This window comes from Microcaecilia unicolor, chromosome 11, assembly GCF_901765095.1.
Source record: "Microcaecilia unicolor chromosome 11, aMicUni1.1, whole genome shotgun sequence".
Lineage (NCBI taxonomy): Eukaryota > Metazoa > Chordata > Amphibia > Gymnophiona > Siphonopidae > Microcaecilia > Microcaecilia unicolor.
The window spans coordinates 147,364,344-147,389,989 of NC_044041.1; the positions used below are offsets into that span (position 1 = coordinate 147,364,344).

General features: G+C 47.2%; 1 protein-coding gene across 2 annotated transcripts in view; it reads right to left on the reverse strand.

Annotated features, from left to right (window-relative positions):
- LOC115480781 (radial spoke head protein 6 homolog A-like) overlaps positions 1-24,789 on the reverse strand; it is a 356,366-nt gene extending 331,577 nt beyond the window's left edge. Inside the window, exons 1-2 of one of the 2 annotated variants that reach the window (XM_030219680.1) lie at positions 24,336-24,630; positions 23,263-23,491 (exon numbers count right to left, since the gene is read on the reverse strand). In XM_030219680.1, the coding sequence (XP_030075540.1) occupies positions 23,263-23,491; positions 24,336-24,532 (426 nt within the window). In that variant the 5' untranslated portion in view covers positions 24,533-24,630. Of the gene's footprint in view, positions 1-23,262; positions 23,492-24,335; positions 24,631-24,688 lie in introns of those variants that run through there. The other variant, XM_030219681.1, reaches the window with a different exon arrangement.
- Positions 24,790-25,646: the final 857 nt, after the last annotated feature.

A 25,646-nucleotide genomic window follows, 5' to 3' on the forward strand; every position in this document is an offset into this window, starting at 1 on the left:
ACGAAATCACCAATAAGATCAATCAAAGCCTCCAAACTATGCACTCCTGGGCGGATGCGTTCAAACTGAAACTCAACGCAGAGAAAACACAATGTCTTGTACTAACCTCACAACACAACAAAAAGCAACTACTCCAAAATAGCCACACCATACTGTTCTATTCCCGTCGCACAAAACCTAAAAAATTCTTGGAGTGACAATCGACCGAAACCTCACACTCGATACCCATGTGAAGAAAACAACGAAGAAGATGTTCCACTCCATATGGAAACTCAAAAGAGTAAAACCTTTCTTCCCGAGATATATCTTCCGCACCTTGGTACAGTCAATGGTATAAGTCACCTGGACTACTGTAATGCACTATACGCTGGCTGCAAAGAACAGACTATCAAAAAACTCCAGACAGCCCAGAATACCGCCGCTAGACTCATATTTGGAAAACCTAAATATGAAAGTGCAAAACCCCTAAGAGAGAAACTTCATTGGCTCCCACTCAAAGAACGCATTGCGTTCAAGATTTGCACGATTGTACACAAAATCATTCACGCAGACGCCCAAATCTACATGCCAAACCTTGTGGACTTGCCTCCCAGAAACGCTGTAAGATCATCCCGCAAATTTCTCAATCTGCACTTCCCCAGCTGTAAAGGACTAAAATACAAGCAGCTACACGCCACTACCTTCTCCTACTTGAGCACGCAACTATGGAACGCTCTACCTACAGACCTGAAAGCTACTGACGATATAACAAACTTCCGAAAATCTCTGAAGACACATCTCTTCCAAAAAGCCTATAAAGAAACACATAACCTACAAACTACCTCATCAATCCACACAATTAATACAGCTCTCCTCTATCCTACCTAACACCTTCTTCTATCTTCCCTCACCTAACCTTCAAACTTTAATAATTGTTCCCGTTATCGTGAAGCGATTCTGTTGACCCTCTCTTACCTAATCCTCAAACACTAAGAACCATACCTGTTATCATGAAATGAAATGATTATGTCTTTACCATACTCTGTAAGCCACATTGAGCCTGCAAATAGGTGGGATAATGTGGGGTACAAATGCAATAAATAATAATAATAATAACTATAGGACATGTGGTTTCCTGAGACACCAATAATGCAATGAGTACATAGCTCCCCAAAAACTAATTGGATAGGGCATGCACAAGAAGCCAGCATAATTAAATGGAAATGGTATATTCAGGAAAGAACAAAATCAGGAATTGGGGGAATTCCCTTGCTGCATGAAAAGGTGGCAGCCCTTCCAGAAACAGGACAACTGGGCTAGAACCCCTGGAATGGGTGGACAGCCCAGTCAGGTGAGGAAAAGCCTAAGATAAATTAACTAATCAGGAGCAGCAACATGCATGGTTTACAGATGGCTCTGCTAAATATGTTGAGGGGAAGAGAATGTGGAAAGTGGTAGCCCACAATCCAAAATAAAACGTTGATTAGAGTGGAGGAGTGGAGGGTGGTGGACTCTGGTCCTGGGGAACTGAGGAACCGAGTTCGATTCCCACTTCAGGCACAGGCAGCTCCTTGTGACTCTGGGCAAGTCACTTAACCCTCTATTGCCCCAGGTACAAATAAGTACCTGTATACAATATGTAAGCCGCATTGAGCCTGCGATGAGTGGGAAGCGCGGGGTACAAATGTAACAACAACAAAAAAAATGCAGTAGAGAAGGAGAAAGGGAAAATTAGGTTTCTTACCTTGGTAATTTTCTTTCCTTTAGTCATAGCAGATGAAGCCATTACGTATGGGTTATGTCCATCAACCAGCAGGGAGATAGAGAGCACTCAAACTTTCACAGTGCCCTCTTGGCCAGCTAGCTCCACTGCCTCTTCAGTATTTGAAGCTTCCAAAGCAGTATGGGCAAACCGCAATGGGAATCACAAGAGCTTTCCTCACAGCGAACGATGGCCCATCACAAGGGCATGAACTCATAAAGGAGGGAATGCACATCCTCCTGGAGGAATAAACTCATCCTCCTTATTGTATAAGTGGAGGGGAACACACGCGCCTCCTGGAGGGAATCACACATCCTCCCAACACACTGGAGGGAATGAACTCATCCTCCTATTTATAGAACTGGAGGGGAACACACGCGCCTCCTGGAGAGAATCAACACATTCTCCAAAAAAAAAACATGCTGGAGGGAATGAACACATTCCTCCTAAATTTAAACTGAACATGAATCCTGAAGATAGTTTTCCAACTTTCTCCCAAGGAAGGAACTTCAGGAAATTAGAACAGAACCTGAAAAACAGATTCACAGCATACAGACAATCATACAGGGAGGGCTCATGGCTTCATCTGCTATGACTAAAGGAAAGAAAATTACCAAGGTAAGAACCTAATTTTCCCTTCCTTGTCATCAAGCAGATGAAGCCATACGTATGGGATGTACAAAGCAATCCCTAGATAGTGTGGGAACAAGCCACACCACGCGCTAGCACTTGTGCACCAAAACGCGCATCCCTCCTGCAGCCACATCCAGCCTGTAATGTCGGGCAAAGGAGAGCTTAGAAGCCCATGTTGCTGCACTGCATATCTCTTGAAGAGAGAGTGCTCCAGTTTCAGCCCAAGAGGAAGAAATCGCTCTAGTAGAATGTGCCTTAAAGGCTACAGGCGGAACCCTGCCGGCCAGCAGATAAGCTGAAAGATAGTTTCTTTGAGCCAGCGGGCAATAGTGGCTTTAGACGCTGGAGACCCTCTGCGAGAACCGGATAGCAAACCAACAGATGATCAGAAGAGTCCTGAAGAGTTAGTAACTCGCAGATACTGCAGCAGAGTCCTGCGCACATCCAAAAGGTGCAGCTGCCCAAAAGATTCTGGAAACTCTTCCTCTGAAAAAGAGGCAAGAAAATAGGCTGGTTGTAAGTGAAAGGCTGAAACCACCTTAGGCATAAAGGAAGGCACGGTCCTAACCGTGACTCCGGACTCTGAAAATTGCAGAAATGGGTCTCTACAGGACAGCGCCTGGAGCTCTGACACCCGGTCTCGCCGAGGAAATGGCCACCAGAAAAACGGCCTTCAGTGTCAAGTCTTTCTCCGATGCTCGCCGAAGCGGCTCAAAAGGAGATGCCTGCAGGGTTTTCAAAACTAGCCCCAGGTTTCAAGCTGGACAGGGTGCTCGCACTGGAGGTCGGAGCCGAAGCACCCCTCTAAGAAACCGTGCCACATCTGGGTGAGCAGCCAAAGATACGCCTTCCACCTTACCACGAAGGGAGGCCAACGCTGCCACCCTGCACCCGCAGGGAATTATAGGCCAAGCCTTTTTGTACACCTCCTGCAAAAAGTCCAGAATCGGCGAGACAGGAGCCCGCATTGGAACAATTGGCTCTGAAGCACACCAGGACTCAAACAGGCACCAAATCCTGGCATAAGCCACGGAAGTGGACCGCTTGCGGGCTTGCAGGAGAGTGGAAATACTTTATTGGAATAACCTTTATCCCTCAATTGCGCCCTCTCAATAGCCATGCCGTAAGACCAAAGCTGGCCGGCGTCCTCCATGGCTACCGGTCCCTGAGTCAACAGGTTCGGTACCAGAGGTAACGGCAGAGGAGCCTCCAGGAGCATCTGTCGGAGGTCTGCATACTAGGTCTCCTTGGCTAATCCCGGGGCGATGAGGACCACTTCTCCTGGGTGCAGCCGAATCCGCAAGAGCAGGCGCCCTATCAAGGGCCATGGGGGAAACCACATAAAGTAGACCCGGGAGGCCAAGGGTTGAGCAAGGCATCCAACCCCGCGAGCGAGGATCTCTCCGTCTGCTGAAGAAGCAAGGGACTTTGGTAATTGGCACTTGTCGCTATTAGATCCATCACGGGCTTGCCCCATTTGACACAGATCTGCAGGAATACTTCGTCTGCCAGATTCCATTCTGCTGGCTCGATCTGATGCTGCTCAGATATCGGCCTGCACATTGCTCTGACCTGCATATGGAGCTGCCGACAGACACTGAAGATGCAGCTCAGCCCAGTGGCAAATCAGTTCGGCCTGCGCGGCTAGTGCTCTGCACCTTGTTTCGCCTTGTCGATTTATATAGGCCACCGTTGTCGTGTTGTCCGACATCACTCTGACAGCCAATCCTTCCAGGGTCACTTGAAAGGCCAGAAGCGCCTGAAACACCGCTTTCAACTCTAGGCGGTTGATGGACCACTCCGACCTCCTCGGGTGTCCATAGACCCTGGGCATGCTTCCCCTTTCAGTGTGCGCCCCCAGCCCTTCAGGCTGGCATCTGTTACCACTAGGCACCAAACGGGGAGCGTCAGCGGCATTCCTGGCCACAGCATGCTGTCCGAGAGCCACCACTCCATGCTGAGACGGGCCCGCAGGGAGCCAAGTAAGTCTGCATGGTAATTCCTGAGAAATAGGAGACCATCTCCGGAGTAGGGAATACTGTAGAGGTCTCAGGTGCGCTCTCGCCCAGGGTACCACTTCCATCGTGGCTGTCATCGATCCCAGCGACTGGACAATGTCCCAAGCGTCGCGGGCGGGGCATCCTCAGGAGCAGACGGACCTGATTCTGAAGCTTGCACCGCCTTGGCTCGGGTAGGAAACACATAGCCCGAGACTGTGTCGGAACCTGGCCCCCAAAAACTCTAGAGATTGTGAAGGGGACAGGTGGACTTTTGGCCATATTGACGACCCAGCCTAGAGATTGCAGTACTGAGACCACTCTGGCTGTAGCTTGTAAGCTCTCTGTTGCAGAGTCTGCTCTGATGAGCCAGTCGTCTAGGTACGGGTGAACCCTGATACCTTCTCGCCTGAGAAAAGCAGCTACTACCACCATTACCTTCGAAAAGGTTTCGGGGAGCTGTGGCGAGGCCAAAAGGCAAGGCCCTGAACTGGAAATGTTTTCCCAACACCGCAAACCTCAGAAATTTCTGGTGCGGGGGGCCAATCGGTATGTGCAAGTAAGCTTCTTTCAGGTCTAGAGACGTGAGAAACTCTCCTGGCTGAACCGCCGCAACGACGGAGCGCAGGGATTCCATATGGAAATGCCGCACTCTCAGGGACTTGTTCACTTCTTTTAAGTCCAGATAGGGCGAAAGGACCCACCTTTTCCGGCACCACAAAGTAGATGGAGTTCGGCCGCAGCCTTGCTCGGCGGGAGGCACTGGGGTCACTGCCCCTAACTGAATCAGACCTTGTAAAGTCTCCTCCACCGCCGCCCGTTTGACGGCAGAACCGCATCGGGACTCCACAAACACGTCTCTTACTGGGGCGTTGAATTCTATTCTGTATCCATCTCTGATCAGGTCCAGAACCCACTGATCTGAGGAAATCTTGGCCCACTCCTCGACAAAGAGGGAAAGCCGTCCTCCGATGACAGGCATCGAGGAGAGGGCTGGCGCACCATCATTGAGAGGGTCGCCCCTGAACTCCTGGTCTTGAGCCACCGGCGGCGGAACGCTTGTCCGAGCGAAAGGAGTTCCTCTGCTGACCACGGGCACGTGAAGTGAACCCAGCAGAACGCCCCGGGCGGTACCTTCTAGCTTCACGGAAGCGAGGTCTGTACGAGGAGTGGACCGCCTGGCCCTTAGAGGAAGGCCTCTGCCTATCTTCGAGCAAGCGCTGGGGTTTTGGATCACCCAGGCCTTTCACAATTTTCCTCTAACTCCTCACCAAATAGGAGAAGTCCTTGAAAAGGCAACTTCACCAACCTTTGCTTAGAGGCCATGTCCGCTGCCCAGTGTCGTAGCCACAGACAACGGCGAGCCGCCACTGCTACTGCCATTGTTTAGCCGAAGCTCTGACAAGGTCATAAAGGGCATCAGCCATAAAGGACAAGGCCACCTCCATCCGCGGAGCCACATCCAAGAAGGGCTCCGCTCCATCTCCGGGCTGAGCCACTGCCTGTTGCAGCCAAGCTAGGCAGGCTCTCACAGCATAAACAGCTGCATGCAGACGCCCGAACAGTGAGACCTGCAATTTCAAAGGACCGTTTCAATGCTGTTTCCAGCCTACGGTCTTGAACATCCTTCAGGGCAACACCTCCTTCAACAGGGAGGGTAGTTCTCTTTGTCACCGCAGTGACTAGGGCATCCACTGTAGGCATTTGAAAACGAGCCATATGTCCCTCACGCAGAGGGTATAACTGCCCCATAGCCCTGGAAACTCTCAAAGGTCCCTCGGGGTCAGCCCACTGAGCCGAAACAAGCTCTAGGATGGAGTCATGCAAAGGGAAGGCCCGAGCAGCTTTCTTGGTACTAGCCATCCTGGGATTACCCGAGGAGGCCATGCCACTGTCAGGATCTTCAATCAAGAGGGCCTGCAGGGTATCTGAAATAAGCGCTGGCAGCTCATCACGGTGGAAAATCCTCACCGCGGAGGGATCATCCAGATCCTGTGGTAAATCTGCACCTGACTCTGGTTCCTCAGACCAAGAACGTCTGTCAGAGTTCTCCGAATCCTCACACCCCGACCACGGGGGGAAAAAGGTGCACCACAATCTGAAGGGGAATTAACCCTTCTGCGCTTATCTTTAGGCCAAGCATCCGGGAAAAAAGCCTCACTGGGCAGTCCCAGGCCTGAATCCATCGGGGGGGGGGGGGGGGGGGGCAATCAGAGGAGCCTCAGGCGACCCTTGAGGAAGGGCTCTTTTCATCATGTATGCTTTATGCAGCAAAAGCACAAAATCCGGGGAGAAAATCTCACCCTGGGCACCCAAATCCTGTCCGGTGCTAGCCACTCCTGAAATAACCTCATCTCGAGGTGCCCCACCCGGCTCAGGTCTCTCCGTGTCCACGGAGGCCGCACCATGCGGTGTAAGCAAAATGGCGCCCGCTGCCAGCTCAGAGCGGGAAGAAACATCGCTTGCCATGCTCGGGCCGGCTCCTACGCCAATACAGCACGATTTACAGAGCCCTGCTGCTGATTTGCGCTTGCCACAAGTGGAACAGCGCTTTACATTGTCCGCAGCCATCGCCAAAAAACGGCGGTAAAATCCAAAATGGCGGTTTCGCGCCAAAATCGCCCCGATCGCGGGCCCACCCCGGAGGAGTTGGAAAACACTCTTACCTCAAAGGATCTAGTGTAGAACTACGATCCTGCTGAAAATGAGGTCAAAAACCTCTGTTCCAACGTCTCTGCGTTTAAAAACGCGACGCGACTGTTTTTTTTTTTTTTAAGCTGTGAGGAAAGCAGAGGTATTGAAGACTCCGGAGGCTCAGATGAGTGGGGAAAGGCAGGGAAAGGGCGAACCTATATGCCTGCATCCACTGTTGGTGGGTAAGGACAGGGAAAGCAAGGCAATATGTCCACATCCACAGAGGTATGGGTAAGGCAGGGAAAGGGCTAACCTATGTGCCTTTAAAGTGAAGCTGCTATAGCCTCCAACACCCCGGTTAACAACTGGCAAGCCAGGAACCACCTCCCGGCAGATTTTTCTGGAGCTCGAACAAGCTGCAGCCACCCTGCTAAGGGAGATAGAGAATACTGAAGAGGCAGTGGAGCTAGCTGGCCAAGAGGGCACTGTGAAAGTTTGAGTGCTCTCTATCTCCCCTGCTGGTTGATGGACATAACCCATACGTAATGGCTTCATCTGCTTGATGACAAGGAAGTAGTCAATATGCAGAGTTATATGCTGCCTATATGGCTTTGAAAACCAAAATTTTGAGACAATGTATATACTGACTCATGGTCTGTGGCGAATGGATTAGCCACTTGGCTACTTACGAGGTACAAAAACAATTGGAAGATTAATACCAAAGATTTGTGTGGCACAGAATTGTGGCAAGATATTTGGAATTATGTACAAAATACTAATGTTATTGTTTTTCATGTAGATGCCCATTGCAAGGGTGATACTCTAGAACATCTTTACAACACGGCTGGTGATGAACAAAGTAAAATCACACCCCTCGAGGTGGAAACTGTGGAACAGCTAGATAATTGCTCAGGTTTGGCAACATGGGCGCACCAGAAATGTGAACATTAGGGAGGAAAGGCCACTTACAGGTGGGCAAGATTGTGGTATTAGTTTAACTATGGATGTTATTAAAACTGTTATTGCCGAATGTCCAGTCTGTCAGCACCAGACTATGCGATCTGTTCCCCACGTGACTAAGGGGCAATTACAAAGGGTAAAATTACCTGGACAGATCTGGCAAATGGATTATATGGGACCTTTGCCTAATTCACAAGGATGTCAATATGTGTGCACGGCAGTAGATACTTATTCTGGATATTTAACTGCACATCCTTGCAAGCGAGCTACTCAAGCTAACACCATTAAAACTTTAGAATTAATATCTCTTTACTATGGTATTCCTCTCAAAATTCAGACTGATAATGGTTCCCAATTTAGAGGTCAATTAGTACAACAATATGCCTCAGACCATAATATATATTGGATTTTCCATATTCCTTATTATCCATAGGCAGCAAGTTTAATTGAACAAATGAATGGTTTGTTAAAATGGTCTGTTAAAACAACAATTGCGCAAAATAGGGAGATCATTGAAAAAACTGTAAAGTAAATTTAGTAGAGGCCATAAGGATACTTAATAATTGACCTATTGGGGAGGCAGAAACACCCCTAATGCAAATGGTTACTCCAAACCTACAAGATTTAGCTACCAAACATGACCAATTAGGATACTGGGAAATTGTAGCAGGAGCCATGATGTCCTACAGAGCCACTCCAGGAGCGGCAGGGCTAGATTTATATACTCTACACATGGTCAAGTTGATACAAAGGGACATTCAGATAATAAATACAGGAATAGGAGTGGCTATCCCACAGGATATTTTGGGTTGATAGCCCCACGGTCAAGCTTAGCAGTGAAAGGAATACAAGTTCTAGGAGGGATTATTGATGCAGACTATCAAGGAGAAATAAAGGTTGTACTTAATAACCAAGGTCCAGCTATTGATTTTACCTGTGTTACAATCTGGAATTGTAAAATTGGATCCACCAACTACCTTTACCATATGGGGGGATAAAGGATTTGGATCCACTGATTTACCTGTAGGTGCAAAGGTGTAGGTTACCCAGGAGAATGGACTCCCACAACCGGCTGAAATCACTGCCCAAGGGGCAGATAATACTGTTCTGATCCTCTGGTCCGGGAAGGAAAAATGGATGTATGTCCCAGCAAATAAATGTTATTTGAGAGAGTAACTAATCTGTTGATATGTTTTATTCATAGATCCCTGTAAGAATCAGTATAATCCTCCTTCTTACCATGTCTTTGGGTAATACTATTACCCCCGGTGGACAGCTACAACTCACCGCCGAGAGTGGGGCAAGCTGATTTGGGAATGGAAGAATCAGAGTAAAATCCAACAACAAGATAATTACACAAGCGCAGCTTACCAGATGTGTCCTGTAGTAACTATTGTTTTCAAAGGAACAAAAACACAACTATGCAAAGGAGTCCTGCCACAAGATAAACAATTGCTTTCTGCTCAAATTGTTACCACCACTCAGATTTGATGCTGTCAACTTAATATGACTTGCACAGCTAAACTTCACTTAAACCAGAAACAGGCAATAAGAACAATGTTGTCCTAAAACTGCATCAAAAAGAATCCAGTAGTAATACAAAGATATGTAATTTTAAAAACGAGGAAAAGACCTCAAAACACCCAAACACCTACTACAACTTTGACATCTTTCACTGGGGTTGTGGTATTCATCATGGATCTATAAAAAAAAACCTCATAATTTCTATGATTTACTCATTCTTTATTTAAATCAATTTTTTTTTAAATATATTGTTTTCTTTTCACTTATTTTAAAATTACTCTTCCTTAATGACACAGTAACTGTTATGTACTTGATTTTGTAAATAACAGAAAAAGGGTCAAGCACTTTTCTGAAACCCACTTTCAATTTTGTCACAAAAATCTTTTTCTTTGATAATATAACAGCAACTAAATCATTGTTGCTATAAATAACAAAATGGTCGAGCACTTAACTGACACCCGACTGCGGCGAGACCCGTTTCACTCAAACGGCTTCCTCAGGAGTTGTGCATCAACATTTGGTCTAACAAGGGAAAGTATCATTCACATTATGTTTTCTTCACATTCTTTAAACTCTTGCTTCGCTTCCTTAAGCACTATTTACACAACATATCAAATGTCAAACGCAGAGAAAAACCCTGCCTTTAACAACACAGTCACTCCAACCGCTAGCCAATCATCAGATAGCAAAAAATGTGGTCTAAAAAAACAAATACATCTATTGTAAGATATCCTCCTCCTCTTCAACATGATGTTGATTCCTTTGGCAGCGGCTCTCTCCAAACTGGGACTTAACCCATTTATCTATGCTGATGATATCACTATCTTCATCCCTTTTGAGAAAGACCTAAGTGAAATAACCTGTAGGATTCGGCAAGGCTTTAACACCATGCTCGACTGAGCCAACTCTTTTCGATTCAAATTTAACGCCGAGAAAACACACTGTTTGATTCTCTCCTCTCCCTATAACAAACTCAGGCCTCCTACATTAATAACTCCTGAGCTCGTCCTGCCAATCTCGGAGTCCCTAAAAATCTTGGGAGTCATGGCTGACAGATTTTTGTCACTGGAGCAGCATGTGAACTCTACAGTCAAGCAAAAGTTCTTCTCTCTTTGGAGGCTTAAGCATATCCAACCTTACTTCCCTAGAGAAGTATTCCGCAACCTAGTCCAGTCTCCAGTTATAAGCCGTCTTGATTACTGCAACAGTATCTACGGGGGATGCACAAGCATGCTCCTAAAAAAATTGCAAACTGCTCAGAATACAGCAGCTCGACGCATCTTCGGTAAATCGAGATTTGAAAGTTCGAGACCGCTGTGTGAGCGGTTGCACTGGCTTCCTGTAAAGGACTGCATCACTTTCAAGATCAGCGCATTGGTGCACAAAATCAACTATGGAGAAGCCTCTGCTTATATGGACACTCTTATTAACCTGCCGCCCAGGAACTCCCGAAGGTCAGCTCGCTCGTACCTCAATCTCCACTACCCAGCTTTTAGTGGTCTCAAATATAAGACCGTCTATGCTTCCTCTTTCTCTTATCTCAGCACTCGTGGAACGGGCTACCTCAAGAGGTCAAACTCACTCCAGATCACCTGACCTTCAAGAAGCGACTCAAGACCTTCCTTTTTGGCAGAGCATATGCTGTGAGCCCGTCTGGCGCCACATCCTTTTGATCCATGACTACCTCAGCGATAAATTATCACCTCTCCTCTTTCCCTTTCCCTCCTCAGTTATTTCTCTTTCCCTCTTGCGACCTTGTATACTGTATTTTGTACTACTGTTTGCTTAATAGACTATTGTACGCCACATTGAGCCTGCCCGTGGGCGGGAATATTGTGGGATATAAATGCCATAAATAAATAAATACAATAATTCTCACCTCCAACGTTCTATGCGTCTTGCTGCCTGTGTCCGTGGCTTCTTCGGAGTTGATCTGCTAGGCTCCGTAGCTCAGGCTGACGTCACTGTAGCCATTGTGGCCACACCCCTGGGGGGCGGGGCTGTCCTGGGAGTGGGCAGAGTGGGGATGGCGATGGGAAGGAGGACCACAAAGGTGTCCAGCTTATCCACGCTCCCTGCCGTGCACGCAACAGCTGAGCCCTCTGCAGATGAATGGTTGCTCCCCACAGCAATTCTATCACTGCGTCACCCAGAGTGGTATGTGGTGATTCATCCAAAATGGCGGCTACCAATACTGCGTGATGAACTCAGGTCTGCGGAGCTGGCCAAAACCTCCCCCAGCAGCTCAATCACTGACCTGGACCAGAACAGAGAAGGAACAGTGTCCAAAGGAGCCTCTCGCGAAGGGCTGTTAACACACACCACAGACAGTATAGAGAGAGAGGTGTGACCAGCAGAAGAAAAGAGGTTTTAATGCCCCTGTATAAGTTGTTGGTGAGGCCCCACCTGGAGTATTGTGTTCAGTTTTGGAGGCTGTATCTTGCTAAGAATGTAAAAAGAATTGAAGTGGTGCAAAGAAAAGCTACAAGAATGGTATGGGATTTGCGTTACAAGACATATGAGGAGAGACTTGCTGACCTGAACATGTATACCCTGGAGGAAAGGAGAAACAGGGGTGATATGATACAGACGTTCAAATATTTGAAAGGTATTAATCCGCAAACGAACCTTTTCCGGAGATGGGAAGGCGGCAGAACTAGAGGACATGAAATGAGATTAAAGGGGGGCAGACTCAAGAAAAATGTCAGGAAGTATTTTTTTCACGGAGAGAGTGGTGGATGCTTGGAATGCCCTCCTGCGGGAGGTGGTGGAGATGAAAACAGTAACGGAATTCAAACATGCGTGGGATAAACATAATGGAATCCTGTTTGGAAGGAAGGGATCCCCAGGAGCTTAGCGGAGATTGGATGGCAGAGGCGGGGCTGGGTTAGTGCTGGGCAGACTTATACGGTCTGTGCCCTGAAACAGATACAAATCAAGGGGCTGGTGGTTGGGAGGCGGGGCTAGTGCTGGGCAGACTTATACGGTCTGTGCCCTGAAAATGACAGATACAAATCAAGGTAAGGTATACACAAAACAGCACATATGAATTATCTTGTTGGGCAGACTGGATGGACCGTGCAGGTCTTTTTCTGCCGTCATCTACTATGTTACTCCCAATGCCAATCTCTGGCCACCACACTGGGAGCAGCGCTTCACATTTTCAGCAGCCATGCACCAGTACTTACAGATTCTGGTGCAGGAGAGAACCCAGTGCTGACAACAATCGGCCCCACAGCCCAGATGCCCTGCTAGCTGCCACAAGCAGGAAACTGCTGTGCCTGACTGGGGAAACCACTACCCAATATGTTTTTTTTGTTTGTTTGTTTTTTAAAAAGAAAGAGGCAGGAGATTTTAATCCAACAGGAGAGCCCAGCGAAAAAGGAGCAAAAGGGGAGGAAGGGAGGGACCTGGCACCACCAGATGTACCCTGTAGCCCACCGGGCCCCTCAACCCGTCCTCAACTGACTCAGAAAAGGATGTGGAATGCCTTCCTGCAGGAGGTGGTGGAAATGAAAATGGTAATGGAATTCAAACTCAGAGGGAGAGGGGGACCCTGAAACTCGGAGGAAGGGAGGCAGGGACCCTGAAATCCTGTTCGGAAGGAAGGGATCCTCAGGAGCTTAGCGGAGATTGGATGGCAGAGGCGGGGCTGGTGGTTGGGAGGCTGGGTTAGTGCTGGGCAGACTTATACGGTCTGTGCCCTGAAACAGATACAAATCAAGGGGCTGGTGGTTGGGAGGCGGGGCTAGTGCTGGGCAGACTTATACGGTCTGTGCCCTGAAAATGACAGATACAAATCAAGGTAAGGTATACACAAAACAGCACATATGAATTATCTTGTTGGGCAGACTGGATGGACCGTGCAGGTCTTTTTCTGCCGTCATCTACTATGTTACTCCCAATGCCAATCTCTGGCCACCACACTGGGAGCAGCGCTTCACATTTTCAGCAGCCATGCACCAGTACTTACAGATTCTGGTGCAGGAGAGAACCCAGTGCTGACAACAATCGGCCCCACAGCCCAGATGCCCTGCTAGCTGCCACAAGCAGGAAACTGCTGTGCCTGACTGGGGAAACCACTACCCAATATGTTTTTTTTTGTTTGTTTTGTTTTTTAAAAAGAAAGAGGCAGGAGATTTTAATCCAACAGGAGAGCCCAGCGAAAAAGGAGCAAAAGGGGAGGAAGGGAGGGACCTGGCACCACCAGATGTACCCTGTAGCCCACCGGGCCCCTCAACCAGTCCTCAACTGACTCAGAAAAGGATGTGGAATGCCTTCCTGCAGGAGGTGGTGGAAATGAAAACGGTAATGGAATTCAAACTCGGAGGGAGAGGGGGACCCTGAAACTCGGAGGGAGGCAGGGACCCTGAAACTCGGAGGGAGGGACCCTGAAACAAGGAGGGAGGGAGGGACCCTGAAACTCGGAGGGAGGGGACCCTGGAACTCGGAGGGAGACCCTGAAACTTGGAGGGAGGGGGGAAACCCTGAAACTCGGAGGGAAGGGGGATCCTGAAACTCAGAGGGAGGGGGGCGACCCTGGAACTGGGAGGGAGGGGGGGCCCCTGGCACACACTCTCTCTCTGACAGACACACTCGCACCCAGTCTCACTCTCACTTTTCCTTTAGGAAGCTGTAAAAACCTTTTTTAAACCTCGCTAAGCTAACCGCCTTTACCACATTCTCTGGCAACGAATTCCAGAGTTTAATTACACGTTGAGTAAAGAAATATTTTCTCTGATTCGTTTAAATTTACTAAAACTGAGCAACGTTATATATTCTCTTTGTTGTCCTTGCAATAAGACTTACATCGGCATGACAACAAGACCTTTGAAAGTTAGAATCATGGAACATAGATCCAACATCCGCAGGTCTGCTGTCAAACAACCTATTGTGCAACACTGTATTTCTTTAAATCACAAATTTGAAGATTTACGTTGCTCAGTTTTAGATCAAGTGGGAAAACATCACAGAGGAGGCAATCGGAAATTGACTCTATTAAGAAGGGAGGCTAGGTGGATCTTTGAACTTAACACCATGGAACCTATCGGGCTTAACAACGCCATTGATTGGCATTATTTTTACTAACGCCCGATACGTAACGTGCATGACAGTATTTCAGTCAGCTGATCGTACGTGGACGCCAAGGCGCCATTTTGAAGCATTGCAGACGTCTGGCTAAAAGTAACTTAGACCATGGTGTGAGTTTTTGGTGTGCATTGACCATATCTTTTTCTTTCATTCTGTGATTATGTTTTGACTTTTATCTATCATAGATTCCCAGCATATTTCAACAGCACTCCGTTCCTGAAGAAGCCACGTTTCTAGGCGAAACGGGTTCCCGTAGAACGGACAGTGATGAGTGCCTGGTCTTAACACACTAGAAAGCTAAGTGTTCCTTTTTTGATATGCTGATGCGTTAATATCTTTTCACAAAAATATTCAGAAAAAGAGAAAAATTCTTTTGTGTCTTTATAAATTAATTTGAGGCAATAATAAATTTTCATGAGCCCTGTTTTCTAAATGGAGTTTTTTTGCCCAGTGATCGAACTGTAGCATGTGTTAAAAGCTGGCACAAGCTTTAACCACGCTCTAAACCCATTGGCAATTCAGCCTACGGTTTTTCTGAGGGCTTTTCTCCATTTTTTACAAACAAGCACCAATTTGGTAATTTTGCTAGAGCGTTTTTTTGGTATTAGGTTACTGTTCTAGCTCTAGCACACTGCTTTTGTTCAGTTTGATTGTATTCATAGAACCCCACTAACTACCCTTCTCCATTGAAAATTCTGACCATTTAACTCTACTCTCTGTTTTCTATCTTTTAATTAGTTTTTAATTCACAATAGAACACTACCACCTATCCCATGACTCTCCAATTTCCTCTGGAGTCTTTCATGAGGTACTCTGTCAGACGCCTTCTGAAAATCCAGATACACAATATCAACTGGCTCCCCTTTATCCACATGTTTGTTCACCCCTTCAAAGAAATGTAGTAGATTGGTGAGGCAAGATTTCCCTTCACTAAATCCATGTTGACTTTGTCTCATTAATCCATGCTTTTGAATATGCTCTGTAATTTTGTTCTTAATAATAGCCTCTACCATTTTGCCCGGCACCGACGTCAGACTCACCGGTCTATAATTTCTCTGATCTCCTCTGGAACCTTTTTTAAAAATCAGTGTTACATTGGCCACCCTCCAATCTTCCAGTACCACGCTCAATTTTAAGAATAAATTACATATTTCTAACAATAGCTCTACAAGCTCATTTTTCAGTTCTATCAATACTCTGGAATGAACAACCATCCGGTCCAGGAGATTTGCTACTCTTCAGTTTGTAGAACTGCCCCATTACATCCTCCAGGTTTACAGAGAATTCATTAAGTTTCTCCGATTCTTCAGCTTCGAATACCATTTCCGGCACCGGTATCCCACCCAAATCTTCCTTGGTGAAGACCGAAGCAAAGAATTCATTTAATCTCTCCGCTACGGCTTTGTCTTCCCTGATTGCCCCTTTTACTCCTTGGTCATCTAGTGGTCCAACCAATTCTTTTGCCGGCTTCCTGCTTTTAATATACCTAAAAAAAGTTTTACTATGTGTTTTGCCTACAACGCAATCTTTTTTTCGAAGTCCCTCTTTGCTTTCCTTATCAGCGCTTTGTATTTGACTTGACATTCCTTGTGCCGTTTCTTATTATTTTCAGTCAGTTCCTTCTTCCATTTTCTGAAAGATTTTGTTTTAGCTCTAATAGCTTCCTTCACTTCACTATTTAACCACGCTCTGCATGCTGTCCGCACTTGCTTTTATCATACTTTGACAGCCTGCAGTCCTATAGGGCTGTTCTCAGATCTGCCGACTAGAAAGACGCGTAAGCACACAGCTCCAAGGACCCAATTCGGATTTCGGCCGGAAAAATAGGACTATTTGAGACTTGAGACCACTTGGGACCACCAAACTCTTGACCCGAATCAGGACAGAATTGATAACTTGTAAGAAATACGGCCATACCCAGCCAACCCCAGGTAATCCATCCGGACCGAGCCACCCCTGTTGGTCGATCTCAGCCTCCCATCATATTAGGCCCAATGGGGCCCTAGCTCAGCACACAACAACCGGACTCCCCCCTGGCATTGCCGATCAAGCAGTGGTGCCATCAACCCCGCAGCACACCGCAGGTAATCTGACTGGCGTCCGCCCTACACCTTGCATACCACTGCACGGACTCCCAGCCTCACCTCAGACCCCTCTGGATGGGTAGGGTGGCCCTTGCCTGAGTGGCAGTCTGGTAAAATGTTGGTAAAAGCGGCTGATCACCCGAGCTGTGAAGAGCGGAACGCCTGAGCAGCACTCTGAGAGGAGCCGACCGATTGGCTGACCACCCGGTCCGTGAACAGCGGGACGCCTGTGCGGCACGTTGAGAGGAGCCGTCCGATCAGCTGAGCACCATGGGGGGATGCGCGGCCCAGTCTAACGGTCTTCTGTCTTCCATACAGCGCTTGCAAACCACTGAAGATCACAGCAGCATAAAGGTTTGTCTACCTACTAATTCCCTCCTATGGGTGACTGTTTATCATCGGGCCCGCCTCGGTGCCAACCTCAGTAGGGCGGGCAGGCAAAAGGAGAGAATAACAAGCACTGATTAGACTGGGTGGAAAGGTGAATTACGGAGCTTCAAAGTCTGATCGTGAAGCTGAACATATGAGTAGTCTCTGAGATACACAGTGGTTCAAAGGCATGGTCAGCTGACCAATGGTTAAGCCATAGCCATCGACGGGCAGAGACTGTCTGAGACATACCTTTAGCCGAGGCTCTCAAAACATCATACAGCAAGTACATAAGTAATGCCATACTGGGAAAAGACCAAGGGTCCATCGAGCCCAGCATCCTGTCCACGACAGCGGCCAATCCAGGACAAGGGCACCTGGCAAGCTTCCCAAACGTACAAACATTCTATACATATTATTCCTGGAATTTTGGATTTTTCCAAGTCCGTTTAGTAGCGGTTTATGGACTTGTCCTTTAGGAAACCGTCCAACCCCTTTTTAAACTCTGCTAAGCTAACCGCCTTCACCACTTTCTCCGGCAACGAATTCCAGAGTTTAATTACACGTTGGGTGAAGAAAGATTTTCTCCGATTTGTTTTAAATTTACTACACTGTAGTTTCATCGCATGCCCCCTAGTCCTAGTATTTTTGGAAAGCGTGAACAGAAGCTTCACATCCACCTGTTCCACTCCACTCATTATTTTATATACCTCTATTATGTCTCCCCTCAGCCGTCTCTTCTCCAAGCTGTATAGCCCTAGCCTCCTTAGTCTTTCTTCATAGGGAAGTCGTCCCATCCCCGCTATCATTTTAGTCGCCCTTCGCTGCACCTTTTCCAATTCTACTATATCTTTCTTGAGATGCGGCGACCAGAATTGAACACAATACTCAAGGTGCGGTCCGCACCATGGAGCGATACAACGGCATTATAACATCCTCACACCTGTTTTCCATACCTTTCCTAATAATACCCAACATTCTATTCGCTTTCTTAGCCGCAGCAGCACACTGAGCAGAAGGTTTCAGTGTGTTATCGACGACGACACCCAGATCCCTTTCTTGGTCCGTAACTCCTAACGTGGAACCTTGCATGACGTAGCTATAATTCGGGTTCTTTTTTCCCACATGCATCACCTTGCACTTGCTCACATTAAACATCATCTGCCATTTAGCCGCCCAGTCTCCCAGTCTCGTAAGGTCCTCTTGTAATTTTTCACAATCCTGTCGCGATTTAACGACTTTGAATAACTTTGTGTCATCAGCAAATTTAATTACCTCGCTAGTTACTCCCTTCTCTAAATCATTTATAAATATATTAAAAAGCAGCGGTCCTAGCACGGACCCCTGAGGAACCCCACTAACTACCCTTCTCCATTGTGAATACTGCCCATTTAACCCCACTCTCTGTTTCCTATCCTTCAACCAGTTTTTAATCCACAATAGGACATTTCCTCCTATCCCATGACCCTCCAATTTCCTCTGTAGCCTTTCATGAGGTACCTTGTCAAACGCCTTTTGAAAATCCAGATACACAATATCAACCGACTCCCCTTTGTCCACATGTTTGTTCACTCCTTCAAAGAATTGAAGTAAATTGGTCAGGCAAGATTTCCCCACACAAAAGCCATGCTGACTTGGTCTCAGTAATCCATGTCCTCGGATGTGCTCTGTAATTTTGTTTTTAATAATAGCCTCTACCATTTTCCCAGGCACCGACGTCAGACTCACCGGTCTATAATTTCCCGGATCTCCCCTGGAGCCTTTTTTAAAAATGGGCATTACATTGGCCACCCTCCAATCTTCCGGTACCACGCTCGATTTTAAGGATAAGTTGCATATCACTAGCAGTAGCTCCGCAAGCTCGTTTTTCAGTTCTATCAGTACTCTAGGATGAATACCATCCGGTCCAGGAGATTTGCTACTCTTCAGTTTGCCGAACTGCCCCATTACGTCCTCCAGGTTTACCGTGAAGTCAGTAAGTTTCTCCGACTCGTCCGCTTGAAATACCATTTCCGACACCGGTATCCCACCCAAATCTTCCTCGGTGAAGACCGAAGCAAAGAATTCATTCAGTCTCTCCGCTACGTCTTTGTCTTCCTTGATCGCCCCCTTTTACCCCTCGGTCATCCAGCGGCCCAACCGATTCTTTTGCCGGCTTCCTGCTTTAATATACCGAAAAAAAATTTTACTATGTTTTTTTGCCTCTAATGCTATCTTTTTTTCATACTCCCTCTTGGCCTTCTTAATCTGCGCCTTGCATTTGCTTTGACACTCCTTATGCTGTTTCTTGTTATTTTCAGACGGTTCCTTCTTCCATTTTCTGAAGGCGTTTCTTTTAGCCCTAATAGCTTCCTTCACCTCACTTTTCAACCAGGCCGGGTGTCTTTTGGACTTCCGTCTTTCTTTTCTAATTTGCGGAATATGTATGGCCTGGGCCTTCAGGATGGTATTTTTGAACAGCGTCCACGCCTGTTGTACAGTTTTTACTCTCTCAGTTGCCCCCCTACGTTTTATTTTTACCGTTCTTCTCATTTTATCATAGTCTCCTTTTTTAAAGTTAAACGCTAACGTATTTGACTTTCTGTGTACAGTTACTTCAAGGTCGATATCAAAACTGATCATATTATGGTCACTGTTATCAAGCGGCCCCATTACCATAACGTCCCTCACCAGATCGTGCGCTCCACTAAGGACCAAGTCTAGAATTTTTCCTTCTCTCGTCGGCTCGTGCACCAGTTGCTCCATAAAGCTGTCCTTGATTTCATCAAGGAATTGTATCTCTGTAGCGTGTCCGGATGTTACATTTACCCAGTCTATATTTGGATAATTGAAGTCACCCATTATTATCACATTGCCCATTTTGTTCGCGTCTCTGATTTCTTTTATCATTTCTGTGTCTACCTGCTCATCCTGGCAAGGCGGACTGTAGTCTGCCAAGTAAGCCAAGCCTGACTCCAGGACCAGCCAATCTGCCCTCAAGGAAGGATCCGAGGGGGAGGCCTGCTGCACCACCGTCAGGCATGCCCTGGCCACACAGGAGCCGCAAACCGAGGCCTGCAAACTCAAGGCGGCCGCTTCAAAGGCTAACTTTAAGGCCGCTTCCAATTTCCTGTCCTGTGAATCCTTAAGGGCAGAGCCACCTTCCACCGGCAAAGCCGTCTTTTCTGTCACAGCAGTGATTAGAGAGTCCACTGCCGGCCAGCGCAAGGCCTCCTGTTCACCCTCTGGCAGAGGGCACAGACGAATCATGGCCCTGGCTACCTTGAGGCTCGCCTCGGGAGAATCCCACTGAGCCGAAATTAAGAGTTTTCATGGCTTCATGGATGTGGAAGGTCCTGGAAGGGCACTTGGTTCCCAACATAATAGCGGAACCCGCCGAGGCTGAAGGAGGGCCTTGCTCCGGAGAGGAAATACTCAAGATGCTCATAGCCTGAACTAACAGGTTAGGCAATTCCTCTGAGTGAAAAAGCCGCGCTGCAGAGGGGTCATCTCCCCCATCAGGGCGAGGATCAGCCTCCTCTAAAGAATCCCCTAGAGACCTTTGGGAGAACTCAGAAACGCTGCCCTCATCTACATCAGAGGAGACAGAGTCCCCCAAGACCTGAAGATCCACCCGAGGGCGCTTGATCAGGGAAGCCTCTTCCCCCATATCTGACAGGGCAGCAGGAGCAGCGTTTTGCAGTTGAAAGGCCTGATGCAGCAACAAAATAAACTCGGGAGAGAAACCCCCCTGTTTGTGCACCTCTGCAACCTGGGCCAAAAGCCCTAGAGGAACTCTCCACTCCATAGAGCAGGGGAGAGGCGCGCTGCGCATCCAAAATGGCGTCTGGCGCGTCACTCCGTGAAGGAGCCGCGCAGGAAGCATGGCGCTTAAACTTCGCCATCTTCTTACCGCCGCCCAACGCAAAGGTGGCCATACCAGAGGCCATCCGAGCTGCATGGGCGGCCGACGTCGGAAGGGCGGACATTGGGGGATGGGCGCCTAAGGCAGGAAAGGCTGCCGATGCCCCAGCGGAAAAAACGGCTAAATCAGCAAAGTCCGGAAGGGCGCCCAAAAAGGGCTTCTCTGCCTCAGATCCCCGCGCCTCCCCACTAGCCGCGCGATCGCAGTCCGGGAAGCGCTTTTTCGCACCCTTACCGACGCCATGATCCACGAGGGAAACGTTCGAGGAACCCCCTGCCCGCTAGGAAAAGGTAAAATTACCTGCTTCTTGCTCCGAGCTGCAACGAATTGTGTCCCAGTGAGCAACTGCAAGTAAAATCTTTTCTGCTTCAAGATTGTTATGTTTTGTTTTTTTACGGAGCCAGCGGGAGGGGGGAGCAAAGGAGGGACCTGGCACCACCAGGTTTGCACTTGCTCACGAAGAGCCCTCAACCCCAGGTACTCAACAAAGCCTAAGTAAATAGGCGTGGAGACCAAGCCAGAGCTGCTGCGTGTGACCACACACTTGCTAGAAAAGAGAGAATACTGAGGATTTCCTGGTAGCACATGACCACATATAGAGAGGCAAAAGATTGCTCTCTATCTCCACCTGCTGGTAGATGGACACAACCCACCAGTCTATGGATCTGCTTGATGATATGGAATATTGTGTTCAATTCTGGTCACCGCATCTCAAAAAAGATATGGTAGAATTAGAAAAGGTGCAGAGAAGGGCAACGAAAATGATAAAGGGGATGAGACGACTTTCCTATGAGAAAAGGCTAAAGCGGCTAGGGCTCTTCAGCTTGGAGAAGAGACGGCTGAGGGGAGATATGCTAGAGGTCTATAAAATAATGAGTGGAATGGAACGAGTAGACGTGAATCGATTGTTTACTCTTTCTAAAAATACTAGGACTAAGGGGGCACGCAATGATGTTTACGAAGTAGTACATTTAAAAACGAATCGGAGAAAATATTTCTTCACTCAACGTGTAATTAAACTCTGAAATTCGTTGCCAGAGAATGTAGTAAAAGCAGTTAGCTTGGCAGGGTTTAAAAAGGAAAGTCCATAAACCATTATTAAAATGGCCTTTGGAAAAATCTATTGATTAATTCTAGGATAAGCTGCATAAAATGTGTTGTACTGTTTTGGGATCTTGCAGGTTACTTGTGACCTAGATTGGCTGCTGTTGGAAACAGGATGCTAGGCTTGATGGACCTTCGGTCTGCCCCAGTATGGCAAATTATGTTCTTATGTACTTATATTATAATGCCTTTGTATCGCTCCATGGTGCAACTGCACCTCGAATATTGTGTGCAATTCTGGTCACCGCATCTCTATCTTTTTTGATAGTGGTATTAAAAAAAAGGTACAGAGAAGGGCAATGAAAACGAAAAAGGGGATGGGATGACTTCCCTATGAGGAAAGGCTAAAGAAGCTAGGGCTCTTCAGCTTGGAGAAAAGACGGCCGAGGGTAGATATGATAGAGGTGTATAAAATAATGAGTGGAGTAGAACAGGTAGATGTGAATCACTTGCTTACTCTTTCCAAAAATACTAGGACAAGGGGGGAAACGCAATGAAGCTACAAAGTAGTAAATTTAAAATGAATTGGAGAAAATATTTCCTCACTCAATGTGTAATTAAACTCTGGAATTCGTTGAAAGAATGTAGTAAAAACAGTTAGTTTAGCGGGGTTTAAAAAAGGTTTGGATAGCTTCCTATAAGATATCTTCTTAATTAGGATGGACTTGGAGAAAATACACTGCTTATTTCTAGAATAAGCAGCATAAAATGTATTGTACTGTTTTGGGAATTTGCAGGTACTTGTAACCTGGATTGGCCACTGTTGGAAACAGGATGCTGGGCTTGATGAACCTTCGGTCTATCCCAGTATGGCAATACTTACGTTCTTCTGTGTGGATTAGGTAAAGGAGGCTGAGCACTCTGAGTTTCTGTTTTGTTAACTCCCGATACATATATCAGGGCTTCCCAAACCTGTCCTAGTGATCCCTCAACCAATCAAACTGTTAGCATATCCACCACAAATATGTATAAAATAAATTTTGTATAGAATGCAAGCAGTACAGGTAGATTCATCCAATGTCTAATGAAGGTGAATATCCTAAAAACCAACGTGATTTTTAAAGCTCTACTATGCACAATACAAATACTCGTTCTAGAAGTTAATAGGAACTGAAAGCAAAGTGTTTTAGATAAATAGTATACAAGATATCAGCCATCTATTAACTTCTGCCTAATACCACAAAAGATTTTATTCCTGGACTATAAGTGCTTAAAGCTCACCATTTCCTCCTCTGCTTCCTGTTCTTCTCCACCTGCTCTCAGAAAGAGTGCCTTGTGCTTCTCCGCCAGCTCATAGGTTTCGCGAACAGCATACTGGTCTCGTAGAGAGTCCATCTTTTTGTGGAACAGCAACCACTTCATTTCCTTGCTTATGTCCTCAAAGAAGTCCACCACATTGTCCGGACGCTCATTCAGGATCCGGGTCAGTACCCTGCCTAGGTGATCATACCTGTAGAGAGCAGCAGAGGACATAAAGACAGTAATCAACATCCTATATAATAATTCTCCCTCCAACGTTCTGACTTGCTGCCTGGGACCGTGGTTTATTCCAAGTTGGTCTGCTAGGCTCCGTAGATCAGGCTGACATCACCGTAGCCATTATGATGTCAACTTCTGACCCCGAGGGGAAAAAAACAAAACATGCCTCACAGCTGATCCATGTCCAGAGGAGGGTTCCTGGACATGGGTGGCTTGAGCGGGGGCAGGGGAGAGAGAAGGGTCGCTGGACATGGGTGGCTGCAGGGGGGCACTGGACATGGGTGGCTGCAGTGGGCACAGGGAGAGAGGAGGGTCGCTGGACATGGGTGGCTGCAGGGGATCCGAGGAAAACCTTGCTAGTGCCCGTTTCATTTGTGTCAGAAACGGGCCTTTTTTACTAGTAATTAAATAAATTCATAAGTACATAAGTGTTACCATACTGGGACAGACCAAAGGTTCCATCAAGCCCAGCGTTCTGTTTCCAACAGTGGCCAATCCAGGTTACAAGTACCTGGCAAGATCCAAAAACAGTACAATACATTTTATGCTGCTTATCCTAAAAATAAGCAGTGGATTTTCTCCTCCAAGTCCATCTTAATAATGGCATATAGACTTTTCTTTTAGAAAGCTATCCAAACCTTCTTTAAACACCATATTAAGCTAACTGCTTTTACTACATTTTCTGACAACAAATTCCAAAGTTTCCAAAGTGTAATTAAATATTTTCTCCGATTTGTTTTAAATTTACTATTGTGTGCTCCTAGTATAATCAAATTTCCTTGGTTCCAAAAAAGTACTGCTCATAACACACTTACAGATTAAGACCAGATTGGGTGCTGGTCTTCAACAAAAAAGCTTTCGCATTTTGAACCGATAATTCTTGAGCATTTGTAGTTAGTGTCGTAGTCGAACCTGGAACAAAGCCTGGAGCCAGAAAAGAAAAACCGGGAGGCAAGTCCATAGTAGACCCTGGAGCCGCATGCGAGAAGGAATCATAATCCGGAGCCGACATGGAACTCGATGAAAACGAAACCCTGCTGGATCCTAAAATAGGAGCACAGATAGCACTTGGGGCCAGAGACGAAGGGAAACTTTGAAGTACACCAGATAATAAGTCTGGAGAAAGACCCACACCCGAACTGCGAGCAGGACCTGGAAGCAAACTTACAACCGAGCCTACAGGCAAACCCACGATCGGAAATCGGAACCGGCTCCAGCTGTTATGTCCGCTCTAGGTCTGACCGCTTTCTGCACCGTTCGGAATCGCTCTACTCGACCAATCTATTCCTTCCTTCACACACTGTATTGGTTGGGCAGTTCTTGCTCTCCATGACAACGGTTTCCAGGCAGGAGAGCGTCCTCATGATAAACCGAAAGGTCGCTAGGGAAGGACAGAACAAAGAGGTTTGAGAGAACAGGACACGGCATGAATGACGCCAAAACGTTGAAGCCACTTAGATTAATGTACGCGCAGCCGTCGTTCTGCGTACACTCAAAACAAAATAAGTAAACCTTTGAGCAGCTGTTGCATCCGCGTTGTCGTTCTTTATTGTTGGTAGCATTTTTATTTAATCTCACTTATACTTTCAAACATGACAGCTTGTGCAGCATACGGAAGTAGGGGCTACCCTGGCATGTATTATATTCATTCAGAATTTTTTTTCTCCTGGCAAAGGGACATAAAACAGACATCATGTTATGAAAATCAGAGTTTATATCTATTAATTCCATATCATCATGCTGATCAATCCATAGACTGGTGGGTTGTGTCTATCTACCAGCAGGTAGAGATAGAGAGCAGGGTTGCCAGGTGGAAAATTTTTTTCCAGCCCGATGGAGCCCAAAAAACAGCCCAAAACCCGCCCAAACACAAACCCCGCCCCTGACACCCCCACCCCCGCGTCATCACCCCCACCCCCGCCGTCATCAACCCCGCCCCCGCCGTCACCGGCCCCGCCTCCCACGTCACCGGCCCCGCCTCCCCGTCATCGGCCCCGCCTCCACGTCATCGGCCCCGCCTCCCCGTCATCGGCCCCGCCTCCCACGTCACTAACCCCGCCCAAAACGTCATTAACCCCACCCAAAACGTCACTAACCCCGCCCCCCGCGGCCGAAAAAACCGCCCT